The 20455-nt window shown below is 36.4% G+C and overlaps 1 protein-coding gene across 4 annotated transcripts in view; it reads right to left on the bottom strand.

The window, feature by feature from the left end:
• The window catches only part of LOC108051878 (disintegrin and metalloproteinase domain-containing protein 10), an 86633-nt gene that overhangs the window by 57643 nt on the left and 8535 nt on the right, over positions 1 to 20455 (bottom strand). For all 4 annotated transcript variants that reach the window (XM_017134143.2, XM_017134139.2, XM_017134142.2 and 1 more), the window contains exon 3: positions 19784 to 19816. In XM_017134143.2, the coding sequence (XP_016989632.1) occupies positions 19784 to 19816 (33 nt within the window). The remainder of the gene's footprint in view (positions 1 to 19783; positions 19817 to 20455) is intronic.

The following is a 20455-nucleotide window of genomic DNA, read 5'->3' as shown; positions in this document are numbered from 1 at the left end:
ATTTTATTTTTAATTTATCATGTTCCAATGACTTCAATTTGTATTCAATCTTTAAAAACAAAGAACCTAATTTATTGAAATAATGTTATAATGAGCAATAATTGAGATTCAGTTAGTTGGCCCACCTTGCACGCAAAAGCAATTCATTAGCAATTAAAAACATCAGATCACATACGATGTCTATGCTAAAGAACCTATTCCGACAACCTTGTTTTATCCACTGGCATTGTAAGTTGCCGCTTGGTTGGTTTTGTTTTCGTTTTAAGCTGTAAGCTAGTTTCACAATCTCATTTGATTTGTTTCTTAGATTAGTTTTGCTTTGTGGCCTCCTAAGCATTAGTTTTTTACTCGACCTTAAAAGGGCCTTAATAAAATCCAAAATAATTTCGTAATTATTTACTAATTATTTAATAAAATCCAATTATGTTTTTCATCAGATGTAACGTTTTTAGAAGTTTGTAACTTAGCAATTTGTGACCTTGAACTTGCCTTGTTCCTATCCTGGGGCATAAAATACTAATTTTCTTTCTTTCTGTCTAGGTTGGCATTTTAATGGCTTCTGATTGTCAATAAACACAATATAAATATATATGTACTTTTTGTGCGCTTTTCAATATCAGAAGGCAGAACCTTTTTGCCTATTGTGTTTTTATGGCTAAATTATGGGCGCATGATGACATTTTTGGCTTTCCCAATTCCAGGCAAACTTTTTATGGCTTTTATGGGCAAGCACTTTTTGTTTTTTTCCACTCTTGTTTGTTTCTCCCATCTATTTCATTTTGGATACTAAAGGTTTTGTTTAAAGACATTTTTTTAAATTGACGCCATTAATAATTACAGCAATTTGTTTTTTAATTTTATTTTACGTTAAAAACAAACAAAATATAAATTAAAATTAATTAATACAAAATTTGTTTTATACATGTTATTATTCGTATTATTAGCTTAGAATGGAAATTTTTAAAAATTCCACTTTCAATGTATGTCACCGCTTGTTGACAAATGTTCTGTTATTCATGGAACAAACTAAAACAGAGTTTGCGTTCACAATATATAAACAAAGTAGATATATGAAAACTACAAACTTTGTTTAACTTTACGCTCATTTTCCTCATAACAGCGGCAGATTTAAAGCGCTCTGCTTACTAATGAGAAATGTAAAACGAAACTCGGCCGTGCCATAATCAGGCTGGTTCTGACTGCAGCTCCTCTTATTTTCGCTGCAGCTAAATTAATTGCATACAAATTATTTAACAGTAATAAACATAATAAAACAGGCGTGGGCGATGAGTGGGTGGATTCGGCAGCACTTGTACTGCCAATGGCAACGACCAGGCCAGCAAAAATGCATAATGAGCATTAAAATGCTTCGGGTAAACCCATGAAAGCAAAATGAAATTGCAATGGCACTGCCACGGCTGCCATACACCCATATATATAGTCCGGAATTATACAAAAACACACGTGCATAAATTACACTAGTCAAGGTAGCAAAAATGTGTTTGGGTTGGGCAACATTTTTCCCGTACACATTTTCCTGCTACTCACGTTCTATTTGCTTAAAATTCTAAACGAATCCTTTTCATTAGCAAAGCAAATGAGGATAACAGGGGATCTATCCTCCAGAACATCGGATGCTCTAACATAAATATATCGAAACTTAGCCCATTATGATGTCCGTGTTTGCTAATTAACTAAATGATCTGATTGATTAGAACAAAGATAATTCAAAAATGTAAACGTAATTTCGATGTAAACAAGTTTCAATATTACTGAAATTGAATACTAAAGCGTCATTTTCAAGTAATTCCTTATGTCGCATTTATGTAATTCTTTTTAAGCTATTTTAAATTTGTTCGCTTGTATAAGCAATTCCCTTACAGTCTATAACCAATAAGCTTTGCCATACACTTTTTTGTTTGTATTTCCAAGTGTGGGACTAGTTGGCCGCACAAACATGGCCAAATGGCGCCATGGAAATTTCCTGCTAAAAATTGGCGCATAAAAAACGCCGAGCCAAAGGGAGTGAGCATGAAATAAAATGCAATTGCACTTTACACAAAAGTTCAACGCATTCAGTGAGCTATCCGCCATTAATCCAATGCTCTTCACCCACTCCTCAGTCAGTCAGTCACTCCTCATCCCATTTATCCTTAGCTCTCTCTGTCTGCCATACATATATAGTATTGCAAATGCAAATGCAAACTCGAAATCAAAGAGCAAACGGCAAACGGGCAGCAAACTCGCAACTCAATGACGGAAGTTTGCATTTTCGCAACGAATTCATAATCATGCTGAATACTCCCTCGACCAGCCACGCCCCCTTGCCACCACCCACCGCCCACCGCCCAGCAGCGTATCTAAGCCCACAGAGCGAGAGGATTGGATGGCAGCTGAAAGCACAGTTTATCCTTTTTGATTTGCAGCCAGTGACGTTGGGGAGAGCTCGACCATGTTTTCGGTCCCTGCCGTAGGCCGTAAATATTATTTCGTATTCTGCGAATAAAAATGCCATATACACGTACGTAAAGCTATGAAAAAAATTCACTGCCGAGTTTGCATGAAAAAATACGAATGATAAAATTGTAAATAAAAAACAAATATGACAACGCCATTAGCAACTTCTATCAAATCAGGGGAAGTGAAACTCTCCCAAGGCATACAAAAAAAAAAACACTTTTAATTAAATAATATATCCTCAAAAATGTACCACAGTTGTGATTATTTTATACAAATAATTTCTTTTAATATTTTATTTTTGTCAACTAAAAGACACTAAATTTTAAAACTATCTTCATTCGTTTATTTAGGCGCATTATTCAAGCATCGTTTTTTTTTTTAAATCACCTATCAATCAACCTTAAATCGGATAAATCAATACCAAAATTGACAATAACGGAAACTGTGAAAGCGATTAAATAAAAAGGTAAATAACTAAAAAAAAAAATCATGAAAATTGGCTTTATGGTAACTATTTTTAATTTAATTTTTAAATTCTCTTTTCAACCATAACTCGTTTTAAACTTGCCGTTTAGCTGCTCAAAGCTAAGCGATCCAAAAATTAAATTATTTTAATTGACAAAAACCAAAAACTTTCCATGAAACTCCCTCATAAATCCACATGCAGCCTACAGGCATTATAAAAGCCGTTGGGGAAGGTCAGGCCAAATGGGAGGATGCCAAAGGTTCCTAACTGCTGCATATCTAAAGCACATGCACGCTGAAGGACCCAGGGGATTTCTGCATAATTTACACGGCCTGCCCACAGAAGAGCTGCTAACCATTTTACATCGTTATGTGCCAAATGCAACATTTAATTTTAAATTATAAAAGAAAACATAAAACGCAGAGAACGAAAGGCCGAAGGTGTGGGGTCAATGGAGGGAAGCTGGATGGAGGAGCAGAACACAAAAGCGATTTTTATGTGGCCATCATTTGGAGAGGAGAAGAGGAAACGAGAAGCGGTACTTCCAACTGCCAGGACCACGAAAAAAAAACAGTCATCCTCGTCTACTGTTGTCCCTGTCGTATCTGATAATAAAAGCAAACTTTACCTGGAGCAGCGAACTCCGTTTTTATGGAGTACATTCTGAACGTTAGCAACTGAGCACTCACCTGTAAAGAGAAGACGAAAAATAAACATTACAATATATTTGATTATGGTTTATTATGCCATTGTCTGCCAACGGCTCAGCACAGAGCAACTAAACGGAAAATAAATTATTGAAACTGTCAAGAGAAAATCTTCTTAAACTTTTGTAGATTATGCTAAAACCATAATGTGCTTTTACGCTAAGAATTTTGAATTTGATTGAGCAGAAAATCCAGACTGAAAGAATTAATGCACCATTAGGGCTGTGTTTTCGACGTTTCATCAGATTCACAGAGTTTTCATTAAATGTTTCGTTTACAATTATTGTTTGATATCATTGTGATTAATTCTGTTTAATATTTAAAACTACATTTTATCATAGCATTAATGATTTGTATTAATGCCAAGATATGCTAAATACTAATGTAAAAGATGGGCGTAAATGTCCCATTAAGTATGCGAATTTCCCGGTCTCATCTTGTTCTACATCTTGATCTGCCTACGCAAAATGTTTGCTTTTTTTTTGCAGACAAAAGAGGGTCGGGCACTTAGATACAGCCACAACTTGCTTGTACATCTGTGTGTTTTACATTTTTTAATGGCATTTTATCAAATGCAATTAATCGTAATTGCTCGTTTATCCATACAGCCCACATATGGCAGCCCAAAGGCAGCGAAAAATAAAAGAAAAAGAAAGTAAAGTAGGCACCACCAGTGCTCACACATCAACGCCCCCACAGACCCCCGATCCGCGAAATGCTTGAACATTTACTTCAAGTGCCACAGCGGAACAAGAACAAGGGAGTCGACTCCCGGCACATTAACATTTTAGAATTTCTTTATTTTTTTTTCCCTTCTTGGCAACGTGACAAATGTATACAAAAAGTACAAAACAGAAAAATACAAAATTACACTTAAATGGGCGAGCAAAAGGAAAAAGGGGCGAACATGCACCGCGCACATACATCAAATTACACATGAAAAGTAAAAATTGTTGCATCCCAACCCCCCCAAGTACCCACCCACCGAGTGGAGAATACTTTATGAGGTCAATTACCTGTCATTTGCATGACGGGATAGGCAGAATAGAAGGAAAAAGATGCCATGGGTGGGGCGTGTAAACGGAAATGGAAGGTTGTATTTGGGACCAAGTTTTGTCAGGGTGTCAGTTTTCATTGGTTGGTTTTGGTTTGCTCGGGTAATTTACATCTGAACTTTAAGCGAAGGTCATCGGTCTTGTCTCTTTTTCTCTTTTTTTACTTTTGATTTCGTTTTTCGTTTTTGCACTTTGTTAATTCTCTTTTGCCGTTTCCTTTTCTCAGGCTATGTTGTCACTGGTCAGGCAATGAACCCGATTAATTAGGGGCATTGACATATGTTTTTCCCCTGCTACTTTGTTGTGTGCACTGCATACTAAGTTCAAATGTCAAGTTGGCAAATTAATAGCCAATCTCTTATCGATTTAAATGCAAACGGTTTTTTTCTAGTAAACATAAGGGGAATACCAAGATAAAAATGGAATATTTATTTAAAATAAGCTTTGGCTTACATTTATTTCCCATACATTTCGGAACTAGAAAAACGCATATTGCATTAAACTGAATTTTAATGATATTTTGCTTTAAGTTGGTCTTGTTATAAAAATAGCATTCCCCGTAGGTCAATTTATATGCCCCACAAGCAATGAAAGCGTTGAACTGATAAGAAATACACAGAACCACACAATAAATTCACCATGAGCTTAGAGGCAAGCGCTGCATGCAGACTCACTGACTGAGAAAACAGTAGCATCCATATGGTGGCTGCATGTGTCAAAGTTTATCTGAAACTGCACTGAGTTATGCTTTGGTAACCACTTAAGTGGAAAAAGTGGATATATAGAAAAAATTTCAATTTAAGTTCAGTCGAACTAAAACATAATTAACTTAAATAAGATACCTATTTGATAATTCTTGAGTATCAGTGCTTACTCTTACTGCTTTCAGAAGGTACACATTTTAGTTTTAAATTTACCTTATGAATGCATGTATATATGTCTGTATAGTTTACATACTTATAAAATAAAAATTTGAAGACTAAATTATGAAATATATAATGTGTATATTACGTAGTCATAATTAAAATGTGGTTTCACATGATTAATTAAAAATGAAAAGATAAACAATTTTTCATTCATCAGTTGTTAGCTATTGACAGAGCCTATGATGGATTTTTTTTGTTTGGCTTATTAAACAATAAATTTTCAATTTAAAATTGTGTACATTAAAATTAATTATTTACCGTATTGAGCAATAAAAATCAAGCACACTAATAAATTATTTCTTAAATTGATTTAGCCTATGGGCTGCCTTATTTAAAACAAAGAAAACAAATTATTGTGTTAAATTGAACAGATAATTAAAACTTTATTGCTATGGTTTATCAAAACTATAAATATATGCAGAAATGAAAGCAAATTTCGTTAAACAAATGTACAGGGAATATTAAATTTATAGATTTAGAACAGCATATTTTTGTAACCTAGCCAAAAACATCGTATAGATAGTAAAATTCACAGTACAATGGACAACAGCCAGAACTAATAAAAGTGCAAAAGCACACTCGATTCTGACTGCAGTTTGAATTGTGAAAAGGAACCCAAACAAAAGGCAAAAGCACTAAAATCAAATAAAAATTCGGGAAAAAAAAGGGAAAAACAGAACCTTTGACCCGATAGCCAAGAATGTGGAATTATCTTTTGAAATGAGGGAAGCAGGAGAGAAAAGTAGCAGCTGGGCAAATGGAATAGGGTTGAACATTTTGGATGCACGTAGCAAAACCCATCTAGGCAAACCCCCCGGTACCACATTGCCCCATTCAACCCAATCTCTGTGGCGTTGTCAAGCAGCAGCTGCATGGGGATTTGGATTTTGGTTCGCCGTTGCATTAACATGTTGAGCAGGTTGCTATGACCATAACGGAAGTCCACTGCCATCCCTGTACAACACCCCACTAATGCACTGTGAAGCAACAATTACCTATATTGGGTCGGCTTTTTACTTTGAAGGTTTTTTATCAATACAAGGTGAGTTATATAGATCAATTTCTGCTTTTTTTTTAATTGTGCAACCTAAAATAGTTTCAAGTTTTGATTAAGTTTTTTTTTTTAAACATAAATATCTATTTTTATGTTTTCAATTTTATGATGTTCGCAGGTCTGATCGAGTTGCCCTTTAATAAAATGTCCCAAATTGATTACGTTTTTTTTTTTTTTATCAATTGGAAAACGTTTACTGAACAGTGGACAATGTGCCTGTGGGGAATGGGTGGTGGGTGGTGGAAGGGCGGAGGCCTTGGGCTGCTCGCTAATGCACACGCACAATGAACGTGCACAATGCAGAATGCAGGATGCAGTTGCAGTTGGTGATGCCGATGCGCTAGTTAATGAAATGCGGCATTCAACAACCGACAAGACGTCGCCATTTGGTGCGTGTGGCCCCCAGCTGCAGGATTTTGGCAGGGGGTTGGGGGTATGGTGTTGGGTTATGGTCACGTGTATATACGGTGGCATCCATCCCGCGTATGCCAATCAAAAGCAGGACCTCACCCAGAGGAATGGGTCCCGTTTCCGACAGTTACGTAGGACAACAACGGCGTTAACTAGCGTACACACAAGAGCGTAGTCGGTGAAGTCATCGTCATCATCAAAGGTTCTCTCTATGTCCTGCTAACCCATCCTATCCAACCAGCGCTTACCTTTAATTACCGGGTTGATGCAACATTCGGTTTAACGGTCAATGCTGGCCAAGTCACGTAACTTGGGAAATTGGATGGAGGGGTCGCCCGGAAGGAATTCGTTGGTGCAGATATGCTGGCATCTGGCTTTTCACTACGGTCTGATATAGATAAGTTGGCTTACTAAGCTTTAATTAATTTTACGATACATTTCTTGAGTGGAATTGCAAAATACTTAGTCATTAACAAAACTAACGTTAATAAAAAAAAGATTATTGACCTGTCAGCAGTTAATCCAAAAATCAAATGAAGAGAAACAGTTATTTTTAAAAGTCATAAAAAAAGTACAAAGTTAAATAATTTTAATTAACATTTTTTTTATATTATAAGTTTTACCACACAAATAAAATCTGATTCATTAATAATTATAAAGCAGAAATACATTATTTGCAGAACTTAAAAAAGTATATATATAAATCATTTAGTGGGTAAAATAAAATGTATATAAAAAAACCTTAATAATAAACATATCGAAAGAGAGAACAATTCAAAAGAAGATGAGTAATATCCTCAGATAAGTTTTTTCATGCCACAAATAAACGCAGCTTTCACTTTTTTCACATTCTTTATTTTTTTTGCTTTTTACAATTGTTGCCATTAGCTTGCATTGTGCAGAAGTAGCCTTTGTATTTGATGTTTTTTTGTGGCACGTTTAACAAAAAATAATTATAATAATTGCATTTTGCCAGCACATGACGGCAAAATTACCCGTACCATGGCTGCCAAGTGTCGAGTCGTGCGATGCCAAGTGTTGCAAAAACACAGACACACATGCCACATAGATAGAGGCTACCCATATAGATGCGTATTTTGGATTCAAAATAATTTTATGGGGTGGCAGGCAAGCGGATGGCTAGGAAAGGAAATGAGTTACGCCTCGCGCACACGTTAAGTTATGAAAATTATAAACAAATTAGCCACGCGGTCTGGATTATGCGGTGTGGCATTGTTGGCCTTGCATAAATTAGTGCCATCAAGTGCGCCAAGTTCGCAACACTTCAAAGTTGGAGAGTCGCCACCCAACTGAACCGCCAACTATGTACCTCCCACACTAAATTCACACCACCCAGCCGCAGCATCCAACCTAATTTGTAATCTGTGCCAAATCTGCTTGTAATATGTTTAAAATAATTGGAGCGATGGGCATTAACGGTGGCAGCAAAGCGTTATAATAGGGCTTATTAGGGTTACCGACAATGGGCGACGGGGGCGTGGCAGCTGCCAAAGGGAGCACCAGAACCCGCCATGGCAGCAGATTAGCATAACAAAAGTAAATGACGACTGCTAAATGTGTCAATTTTGCGACACGACAACGCAAAGGGAATAAAACCACAAAACTAGGGGAGGAGCAAAAAAGAAAAGTGACAGGAAATAGTTTAAAGGAAAGTTAGACAAGCTTAACAAAATCTCATAAAAAATTAGCAACTGATGATACTTTCAGGATTACAAAAGTTTATTACATTCTTTTATTTATTGATCTATTCGAATATAAGCATTGTACATAAATTGAAGGATTGTGCATAAACCATGTTAATAAATAAAACAGAGTTAAAAATCAAAGAAAAGCACAGAAATAATTAATACAAAGGTTATATTGGTAAATGGTAATTGCATGATTTAAATTTTATTAAAATAAAAAAAGAAAACTGAAAAAAATGTTAATAAATTGCAATTATTTAATCTTTATTGATTATAATTGTTTTATTATTCATTTTATCATTTAACATGTTTTTTCGAGCATTTAATCATACATTTGCAAATGACGTTTACATTCTACAAATATTTCTTCACATCCTTTCCACGAACAACTTCCAATTCATTAGACATTTAACAAATGCGCTTCTCGCAAAACATAGTGATATATTTCAACAGCTTAAAATGTCGTGCCAGCTAAATCCCCCGCTCGAATTTATGAATTTTATGCGTGTTTATCAGCATAACATGCCGCTGGGCTCGGCTCAAAAAGCCCCGATGGGAATGGAAGGCAGAAGCCGCCCAATTCCCCAGAGCGAACTCAAAACACAGAAGCTCAATGGACATGTAGCGCTGTCGAGATAACATACACAACCGAGCCAGTCAGCTAGTCACATAGATACAGAACAGAAATTGCGACATGTACATGGGAAACAAATGAAATTCTCAAAACAGTAGCTGAAGCTCAAAAGCGAAACGCAACGAAACTTAACCAAACGAGGCGTGAAAATCGCCAACAAATCATACAAAAACTCAAGAAAAAAAGACTATTCGACAGTAAGATACCGGGTATTTAGTGTCCTAAAACAAAACATAGTTATAAACACAGACAGCGACTTGTCAAAAACCCATTACAAGACATTGACTATTCGAAACTATTTGTTCGAAAGAGCTTAATTTATTTATATTTTAAAAAATCACTTAAAAATAAAACCTTTTCCAACAAATTATTTCTAGAACATTGATGAACAACTTTAGGGTATATACAAATGTGATATGGTGACCCAGATTATATTCTTTTACTAATTTTTTAGAAAGAGTCTTACGGACTCTGTTTCTACATTTTTTTCCGAGTTTATATAATTAGGGCTTAACCTCTAAGTTCACTGGAACAAGGGTTAAATATATTCTAAAGTCAAATTAAGAACATTTTTGTTTAAATATGTTATACCAAATATATCAATATATTTATAAACTGGTGGAATTATAATACCCTTGTACTCCATGAGTAATCGGTATAAAAAGCGCAACAAGAAAATTCTGTGTGCTGAACATACACGCACACATATGCAAATCAAGCAAAACGTCAGAGGGGTGGATGGGCCAGGGGGGTGGGGGAATGGGGAATGAGTGTGGGGACCGGTGACGAGAAATGATTCATGGTTGTGTTTATCAACAAACACGTTTCACGAGGCGTTCTCAGCTGCTAAGGAAGCGAAATGGGCACATGACAATAAATAAGCCAAAGTCAAGTCTGCTCTTAGTTTTAGTTGTAGTTGTGTTGGCAGAAAAAGAGAAAAGGATAGAAGGGGCAGGGAAGTGAGAGGAAGGGGCGTTTAGGGGTGGGGAATTTGGCCGACAAACATAAACAAGTGCATGGAACTTGACACATGTTTCAAATGCCATTTTGTTGTGCTCTGCATGCAAGTTTCGGCCGAACGAAAGAGGTTTGCTCGACAAGTTAAAGGGATATTCTAAAAAAAAAAAATACACTGCTACAATACACATGTTTTATAAATTATAATTATAAAGTATGTCCTAATAGATTATTCAAAACTACACAATTTAGTTTAAAATATTCTTTTTAGTCTATTATAAAAAAAGCTATTTTCAAATTTTAAGCGCTTTTTAGAATTTATTTTTAACTTGGCACTCAACGAAATTTTAATTTCTTTAACAATGTTGATTAGGTTACTCTGCAAAATCGATAGTCTTAAAAAGTTTCAATACTTTTTTTTTCTTTCCTCGTACGTATGTATAAACATGCGCTCCATAAATGTATGTATTGAGATGCATATTGGGGAGGCGCTAATCAAATGCAGCTGGCGATGACGATATATAACAACCATGGAGGAAAACTGAAGCCTTCTCCTGCTGCGTTCAGGGTGGACCTGATAAAGTTAAAAAAACGCTGAGATTTAATAAGTTTAGTGCTGGAAAAAACTGACTTTAGAAGGCCCAATTTCATAATTCCAATTCCTTCACTTATAACCTTAAATATTCTCTTACTCTTGTAATATTTTATAGTGTAAATGACGAGATAAATAAAACTTCTTTCAAGGTTATTTGCTTTAATCCATATAACACCTTTACTCGGAATTAATGCTACACACATCCATTATGCAAATTAGATACCGTGTTGCCAACTTTCCGCCTGCTTGCAGACAGAAAACGAAATTCGGCGAAAACTTTTTCAAGTTCAAATGTACTTTGGTTCATCCCAATCGTGATTGCGCACATGTGTGCATTTGACACTCGCTTTTGGCCTCCTCAGTGTTTATGACTCATTTGGGCAAACGAGTTCTCTGCTCCGCACTCGCTTTCTGCCCTTTTTGCCAACAAAATGCAAACAACGCTGGAACTGAGCTGTCGCAGTATGGAGCCTATGGAGTCCGGAGAGTCTTTGTGTTAGTTTCAAGTAATTTATATGAATTTTATATGCAATTGCATCAATCTCAATTATTTTGTGCTCGAGGCAACTCAAGTCCTTCTTCACCCATACTGCAAAGTGTGTATGACATGCAATATTAATTAAGGTTTTTATTTAGGTAATTGCTTTGAACCAAGGCAAACTTCAGGAAGTTTTACTCAACTCAGGTATGGGCTTGGTTTGTCCTGACGTCAATATCGAAAGACATCGTTTCATAAATCTGCTTGTTTGTGCAGTTCATGGGTTCAATGACCGGGGCAACTATAAAAGTCAATTTGAAGGACAGTTTCGGATCAGGGAAAGTGCCAGCATAAAGTACTTCTTCCCATGAAATACAGCCTGCAGTTGAGCCCATAAAAAGGTTAAGATGCTTATCCCTATCAATGTCTGGGATGGCAGTCAGTAAATTCATCAATTAAAACGGAGCATGAATGGATTGCGGCATTCAGTTGAGCGCAGTGGAGGGCAGATTGAGCAACGTCAAAAAGAAACGACAAGAAAAATCAATTTAAATGATTACAAATTGAAGGAGACAAATAGTCGGACCAACGTCGGGCAAAGACAAAGATTTCAGGCGACAAGATATGCCAGATGTTTACCCAGATTGCACTGAGAACAATCGATCAAATGGTGCCCCAAAGCCGGAAGATATATTAATCAAGGTTTATTTGTTGGAGATAAAATAAATAGGTTAATTTTGTGAATTTAATTCGCCAAGCTTAGTTGAATTCACATGTTATTTATTTGTTTTTCAACAAACATCGAAAATTCTCTATTAATCCTTTTATTCTCTTAGGAATTATTTCTCAGTGTAATTGCTTTGGGATCAGGAAAAGATGGTGTTACAAACGCACCAGCACAGAAAATGATGCGCCACGTAAACAAATTTTAATTTTTATTTTGCTCGTCAGTCATCACCAGCAGCAGAAATGACAAAACAAGAGAGGCCATCATCAACCCAAACCCAATCCGGATCCCAATCGCAAACCCAGTTGGAAATCCGACAACTTCTCCCCCGAACTCAAAGTGCACTAACTGACTGACTGACTGACTGAGTCAGCTTCTTCGACAGGCACTTCATCTTTATTTCATGTTTCAGACTTAATTTCTTTTCTCCTTTTTTTCGGGGGCCCCCCAACAATTTCAGTTCTGTGTCGCACAACTGGCGAATGCCTGCTCGTTTGCGCCAAGAGAGTTGTGGAATTGGAAATCCTCAGCTCCTCTACATCTGACACTTTGGATATATCCTGAAGCCTGAGCTGGTTTTCACTGCCATTCTATTCTGTTGGACGACAACAGAAAATTTCACTGAGATGCGCTTCAATACTTTTTTGCTTTTCCCTCCTTCTTTTTGTCCCGACAATATTGCTTTTTTTCTGTTTCAAGTTTCTTCACTTTTTTTTCGTTCAGCTTTGACTGAATAAACAATGGGGAACGGCGGTCCTGAATAATAGATTTTTAGCTTTTGATTGTATTTGGTGGCGATATTTTTCGCAACCCTAAAAATGGAAAAATCATGAACTGCAACCGTCGACGGCTTAAAAATTAAAATGTTCAAAACACAAATTGAAATTGCCAAGGCGGTATTAACGTGACTTTGTGGGTGTTTTATTTTCCTTTTTATTTGTTTTTTCCCTTCGCGTTTTATTGGCTTTTCGCAGGCAATCCTGAAAAATTGGCTGATTGCAAAAAATTGTGGGGTTGAAAGGAAAATCGACGAAAACAGAGTTAAAATTAGAACACAGTGAATGGTTGATAGGAAAATTGAATAACAAAAACTTTCGAGCAAATTCAAGGTGCTAAACCAGATGAATTTTTAAGCTCTAAGAGTGCTAGATTATGAAATCAATTATTGATGATCAAATATTACAAAATATTTTGCTTGAAATAAAAGCAAAATTTTTTAATAAATCCTTCTCCCTTTATTTATTACTTTGATGCTAAAACAAATTAAATATGCTTGTGCCACATTCATCGATTGTAATCCGTTGTTTTCAACTAATTGGAGATATCTTCGCTTAGTTTAATTTAGTCCATAGCCCATCGTTGAGTGGCTTTGATTGTAATTTATCGATCTTTCAATTTCAAACTCTCTGTCCGGGGTTAATAGCATGCAGCATAGCACAATGAACACAGCGAATGCTCCAACGAACCGAAAACAGAAAGAAAGAGGGTGAGCTACAGATTGCAAAACGGACAGCAATGAACGCAAAAACAAGTGGACGATGAAATTGTGAAAATAAAACTCAAAACAAAAAAAAATACTGTTCCAATTGCAGGAGAAAAACGGCCGTAGTCAAAAAACACATCAACGAAAAATATTGCAATGCAATGCTGCATATTCATAATATTACAAAAGCGTTTCACAAATATTTCTCCTGTTGCTGTGTAAATTTCAATGAAAAGAATTGAGGAAAAACTTACGTCCGAATATTTTGTCGATATATGAATAAAAAGAACAAATTATTTTAAGTATTAAATATAAAAAGAACTTTTTGTTTCCACAGATTTTTTCAAGCCTTCAAAAAATAAGAGACATGACTTTGAATGGACTTTAACAGAACAAACCTATTTATTTCTTATGTATGTTTTTTCTTAGCTTTACTTTCATTTTTTTCTGACAGCTCTTATAAAGACCTTTATTCATTAAAGATGCGTTAACTTATCCCCCTCCAGTCGAGACTAGTCTCCTGTCTGGTGGCCATTATTTATATTGAGCATCCCATACATAAGTCTGCGATTTTCCTTTGATAATTAAGTTGTGTACATTAGTTCTCTTGCGTGTTTGCGCCCCACTGCGTGAGCTATATTCACTGTGACCCCATCTTCTGTCCTTTTTTACTCATTTGCGGAGGCGGTCCTGCAGTATAATGCTTATATTAGCAAGCTTGTGTCTGATAACTGAGTTATTCGTGGGTGGGTCATATGGTCTACCCTGCTGGCTGTTGGCATTGCCAACATCCTAATTACCCAACATAAAAACGTTTGCTGGCCCAGTGCGTGTGTCTTTGATTAGCGTTGGGTAATGAGTTTTTAGATTGCCGTAGAGAAGTTGTATGGATGGTACTTCCTTAGTTAAATGAGACCGGACCACAATTGTGACGGAAGTCCGTAGGCTAATCATGATTATCTTTATTTGCTCTATATCTTGATTTTGTAGGTTAAGTTTGTGGCCAGTTAAAGTGGGTAAAATCTGTTGCTACCTATGTAGGAAAATTTATATACTCATATTATCATTTATCGATAATGCCTCATAACTATATATCTATGCAAATTTTACAAACATCAGGTTTAAAAGCAAAACACCGTAAGAACTCTGAATAAAATCGATTTCTATCATCTGTTCTAACATATTTGTCCAATAGATAGTCCCTTGTTTGTGATAACAATGAACCGGCCATAAAAGGGAATTACAACAGCGGCATTGAAAAGCTTACAAAGCGGCTCATAAAGCGCAAAACCGAGACCAGAACGTGGCATGCAATAAAACGCAATTTAAGAACCTTTTAACAAGCCGATGGATAAGAAGGGTAGAACAACGGGATCGGCAGTTGCAGCCAAAATCAATGGTAATCAATGTTCCCAACACCCCAAAAATCCTTTCACGAAATGAAATGAAAATCCTGTTGGCTAACAAAAAGGGTCCTATGGCTTATGCAGGACAGATCTACTCGTATAAAGGGAAGGACAGGACTTGTGTGCAAAAATGAACAATAAAATAAAGTTGATTAAACCCCCGGCGACAAAGTTTATTAGCGAAAATGCTAGCAACGTGTTTTGGTGAGCCGATTTAGAATATACATTTTTCAGTAAATATGTATTGCAAAGAAGGCAGAAGCTTATCCGTCGCCTTGTGCCAAACATTTGCCAGACAATGCAAGCCAAACACAGACTGTACGCTTTTTAAGAATATTAAAAAGCAAGCTACACTATTCCAAGTTTTTTGGTAAGTTTAAATTAAAATGTGACTTTTTATACCCTTGCAGAGGGTATTATAATTTTGGTCAAAAGTGTGCAACGCAGTGAAGGAGACATCTCCGACCCTATAAAGTATATATATTCTTGATCAGGATCACCTCCTGAGTTGATATAGCCATGTCCGTCTGTCCGTCTGTCCGTCTGTCCGTCTGTCTGTCCGTCTGTCTGTCCGTCTGTCTGTCCGTCTGTCTGTTTCTACGCGAACTAGTCTCTCAGTTTTAAAGATATCGAATTGAAACTTTGCACACACCCTTCTTTCCTTTGCACGCAGTATATAAGTCGGAACGGCCGGGATCGGCCGACTATATCCTATAGCTGCCATATAACTGATTGATCGGAAATGCCATAACTCTGCTGTTTGTTAAGTTAGGAAGTTGGGACTCTCTATGGGTATTATATTTGGCCAATCAATCCGACATACCAAATTTCATAAGGATCGGCCGACTATATCCTATAGCTGCTATATAACTGATTGATCGGAAATGCCATAACTTTGGTGTTTGTAAAGTTGGGAAGTTGGGATTTTCTATGGGTTTTATATTTGGCCAATTAATCCGACCTACCAAATTTCATAAGGATCGGCCGACTATATCCTATAGCTGCCATATAACTGATTGATCGGAAATGCCATAACTCTGCTGTTTGTTAAGTTAGGAAGTTGGGATTTTCTATGGGTTTTATTTTTGTCCAATCAATCCGACATATTAAATTTCATAAGGATCGGCCGACTATATTCTATAGCTGCCATATACATAACTGAATGATTGGAAATGCCATAACTTTGGTGTTTTTAAAGTTAGGAAGTTGGGATTTTTTATGAGTATTAAGAATGCATCATATGAATAATTTTGGAGAATATAATTTACAGAGTATTCTGCAAGGGTATATCAACTTCGGCTCCGCCCGAAGTTAGCTTTCCTTTCTTGTTTAGTCCTTATATTAAATAATTTTTTGAATAGGTAAAAAAAACATATTTTTAAAGGAAGGGATAGATATTAATTTAAAAACAATAAGCAAAAATATTTACTGAATGCTAAGATATCGTTAATGATAATGTATTAACGATATCTTAGCATTCAAGGGAAGAACTAAGTTGGTTTTTGAAATGAATTCTAATTTCTAAGTTGGCCAGTGTAATCAGGAGCGAAATGTATAGCGGCAATGCACAAATATCGCTCCAGCCAGTGCCAACATCCGTCCCCAGCTACTCAGCTCCCAGTTCGCGTATTCCTGTCTAAAAACACAACGGATATGAATATACCCTAAAGCTATCAGACAGCGTAAATGAGCGTGTATTGAAGATAAAAATGGCTGCAAAAGCGAATAAGAACACTGGAGGAGGGACATGCTGGGATAAAGAGAATGGCAGCGCTCAAACTGCACCAAAGCACAAAAACAAACAAAACATGGCTAAATAGCAGGATGGCCATGGGAATAGGGAAAGCTAACCCATCTATCCCATGGCTCCATAGCTTCCACCACTTTGCATTCAGCTCAAACTCCAGAAATGTCTGTTCTGTCTCTGATACGGGCAAATCTGTTTGGCAAAAAAGGGGGGAAAATTAAAAAAAAACCCAAGTGCACAATACCCAGCAACAGGAAAGTTTTTCAAGCGCAATGTTTGCAGCTCTTTAGTTCGTTGAGGATTGCAATCCGCCTCACAGAAGCCCGATGTTTTTGTGCAGCAAGGAGCGCAGATGAAAATGGGGTGCCAACAAAGAAAATCAAAATAGTCCAGCGATTATTATAGTTTTGTATAGAATCACAAAATTATTTCGTAAATATACATGGCATTTACATGCATGTAATCAAATCCTCTAAATAAGGATATACTGCTTTAAGTTAAGTATGATTTAATGGACTTTTTAACTTTCAGCTTTCAGCTGTACCGAATTTATTCGTCTGTTTTTATGTATTTGTGTATTTTTTGATACAGTTCTTGAACTTTTTAGTATGAAATAACCTTCCACACATGTCTTGACACTTTTTCTTTTTTTCACTTTCAGCAAGTGCACCGAAGCGCAAACTAATCAGTTCGTCTACCAATCTTTGTACGAATTCGTTTGCATATTTTTCATTCATGTAACCCTTTCATCTTCCAAGATAATTTTTTTTCATAACTGTCTCTTCCCTTTTTGGCCCCAATTGTTTTGTCCATCCGGTGGTGCAATCAACTCTTCATACTTCCCTTATTTTCTTTCCCGTAAAAAATTGCATAACTCCAGGTCCAGTTCGAGTTAAGGGGAGAGATACAAGGCTCCGTAAAAAAAAAAAAAAAAAAAACAAAGAGCAGAAGCTGTTGCACACACTCGCTTGAACATTGTGTCGATTGCGTGGGCGTAACCGGGGGGAAATGCTATTAACTGGTCATACCCCACGGAATAGTAAAGTTTTTTCCGCTTTTTTTATGACCCCTCGCTTCAAGGCACACGGATATATGGCCACCTATTCCATTCCCATTTCGATTTTTTTTTTTTTGCCACGTCTAGAAGGCCGCCACATAATCGTATCAGCAGAAGATTTGTAATATGAAGCGGAAGAAATGGACGATAGTTTGTTTGCCGCAGACGGTTTTTATGTTTCGTATCTTTTTTACCAGTTGAATGATAAATGCACACTCATTGTTGGCCAAGCGAATTGCCAGAACGATTTATACGACAAGGTGTTGTAGTACCAAGCATTTTATGCTGTTTTAGTATGTTTTAAATTGGTGAGCACGTTTAGTGGCTTTCTCTTTTATTATATTATTATTATTTAAAAAAAGGATATTTATTTTTAAAGATCGCAGACAGACAGAGGATTTTTTTTTACTTTGCCATAACTAAGATTTTTTTAGTGGTTTTGGAACGATGCCAATTCTAATTTATGACATAAGTGACTTGTTTATTATATATTGCAAACCAATTAAGTTCCAAAGAAACAAAACAAAATTTATAATAAATGGAAAATTATATCACCAAAATTAAGCTACCGCCAACATAAAGAACTCTAAAAACACCAACCCACGTATTATGTGCAATTTTCCTCCAACGCCTGTGCAAACGCAGATGGGCAAAGTTAAAGCTCTTGGCGCAAAATCAAAAAACGTTCGGAGGAAAGTTTGCTGATTTAACCAATTTTAAAACACACACAAACTCAGACAGGCAAACAGACAGACAGCATGGGGGCAGACACAAAAAGCCATTCCATTGACCGCAACAGAAAAACAACACCAAAACTGCTGAAACGAAGGAGTGGGAAGGTCGGAAAAGGTGTACGCGGCAGCATCTGCAGCTGTAAACCGGCGACCACAGCTCCCTTGGCCAAGTAAAAACTCATCAAACTATATTTTCAATAAATAATGACAATCGCCGGGGCGAGGGCGCTACAAAATGGCGGCCATTTTCCATCGACCAGCCACCCAAATGCGCCACAGCTTCATTGATTTTATGCCATTTGGCCAGGAACCACAACCGCTACAAGCATAAAATTGAATCATAAAAAATCGAATGTATATATTTAATACATGTGTGCCACGCCTTGTCGTGCGGCCCAAACATTTGCATGAGCGGGAACAAAAAAAGCGATATAAAAAGCACTACTTTTACAGTTCTTTCCAGCTTTTTTACTATTTTTTTTTTGCCCGTCAGTCAACTGACAAGTCAACAGCGATGCAACCTGCAAGCCAAGGGCTGAAAAAAGTGACAAAGGTGGAGAAATGGTGGAGAAACGTGGCCGAGATGGGTTTCGAGTGGCTTGGCGAGTAAGAGTGGGACGGCCTAAACGAATTCTAGAGCTACTCGACGTCGGGCATTTTTCCAACTACTCTTTTTTTTGTGACTTCCTTTGTCGGCACGTATTATAAATTGCACTACGGGGATCCGTGCCGAAGTGCCGGCGTGTGAATGGGCCAAATGCGCGGAACTCTAAAAACTGCACAAATGTGAAAAGATTGAGGCTAGGTTATAGTCTGTCCACTGAGGGACAGAAAGCGAAAAGTGCTCGCAGCTATTCGCTTTTCAGGCTCAACGTTTAACAGCCTCCGATAGCTTTGGGTGGAAAATTGAGGAAATGCCTTATACTCAAATTAAAACATAAAACCATAAATGTTTACTGTTACGAAACAAATACCAATCGTAAATTGAAAATTTGTATTTTTAAATATTTTTAGCTTACAAAACTAAAAATTGAAAATGGATTTGGCTCTATCTTTTAAAGTTTGTCCCCTACTTCTTAAGTTACAATAACCTTTTTTAATATTTCATTGTGGTAAATACAAGTTTTACAAGCACCGATGAACTTTGTTCATTCCAGCAAAAAAATATACATACGCTTACCTCTTTTAACTCCAGAAATATCTTTTGCGTAACCTGAAAATAAAAACAAAAATGTCCAACTTTAGTTAAATTCATAAGTTTATTAATTGCACTTTTCTGGTATTTTTTAATATATTGTTGAAATGTTGAAGGACCAAAATATGCAAGCAACATAAAACAAAATACAGGAAAAGCGCTAAGGAGACTCATTCCTTTTTGTGCTTTTTTTAAAAGGGGGTAAGTTGCAGTAGAGAACACGCAAAAGTATTCAAATTAAAATCCACTCGAGTAAGCAGAGTGCAGGTTTTCGGTGAAGGGCAGAAGTAAGATGGAAAAGGCAAAATGTTTCCTTCCTGACAACAGGCCAAAAAGAAAATGTGTTAGGGGCTCCGCTTTAGGTTTTTATAGAAGTCATTTTTGTATGTCTGGCAAAACGAACAAGGATAAAATTTAACTGTCATTCAGAACCAAACATTATTTAAATAACATAAATGATCAGTTTATTTATTTACGTACAACATTTTAAATTGGTTTAAGCCTGCGCATATCCTTAATTTTTTAAGCTTAAAATCAATAAATATTCAGTGTTTTTGCCTAAGCTCTCATTAGTATTCCCTTGCTTATTTAAATATATTGTTGTTCAAATAAAAGCATTTTCATGCACAAATAAATCTATGCGAGAAATGTTTTTTG

The sequence above is a fragment of the Drosophila rhopaloa genome, unplaced genomic scaffold (assembly GCF_018152115.1).
Source record: "Drosophila rhopaloa isolate 14029-0021.01 unplaced genomic scaffold, ASM1815211v1 contig_2, whole genome shotgun sequence".
NCBI lineage: Eukaryota > Metazoa > Arthropoda > Insecta > Diptera > Drosophilidae > Drosophila > Drosophila rhopaloa.
Note: the sequence above shows the minus strand (reverse complement) of the source record. Positions and strands in the feature narration are given on the sequence as shown.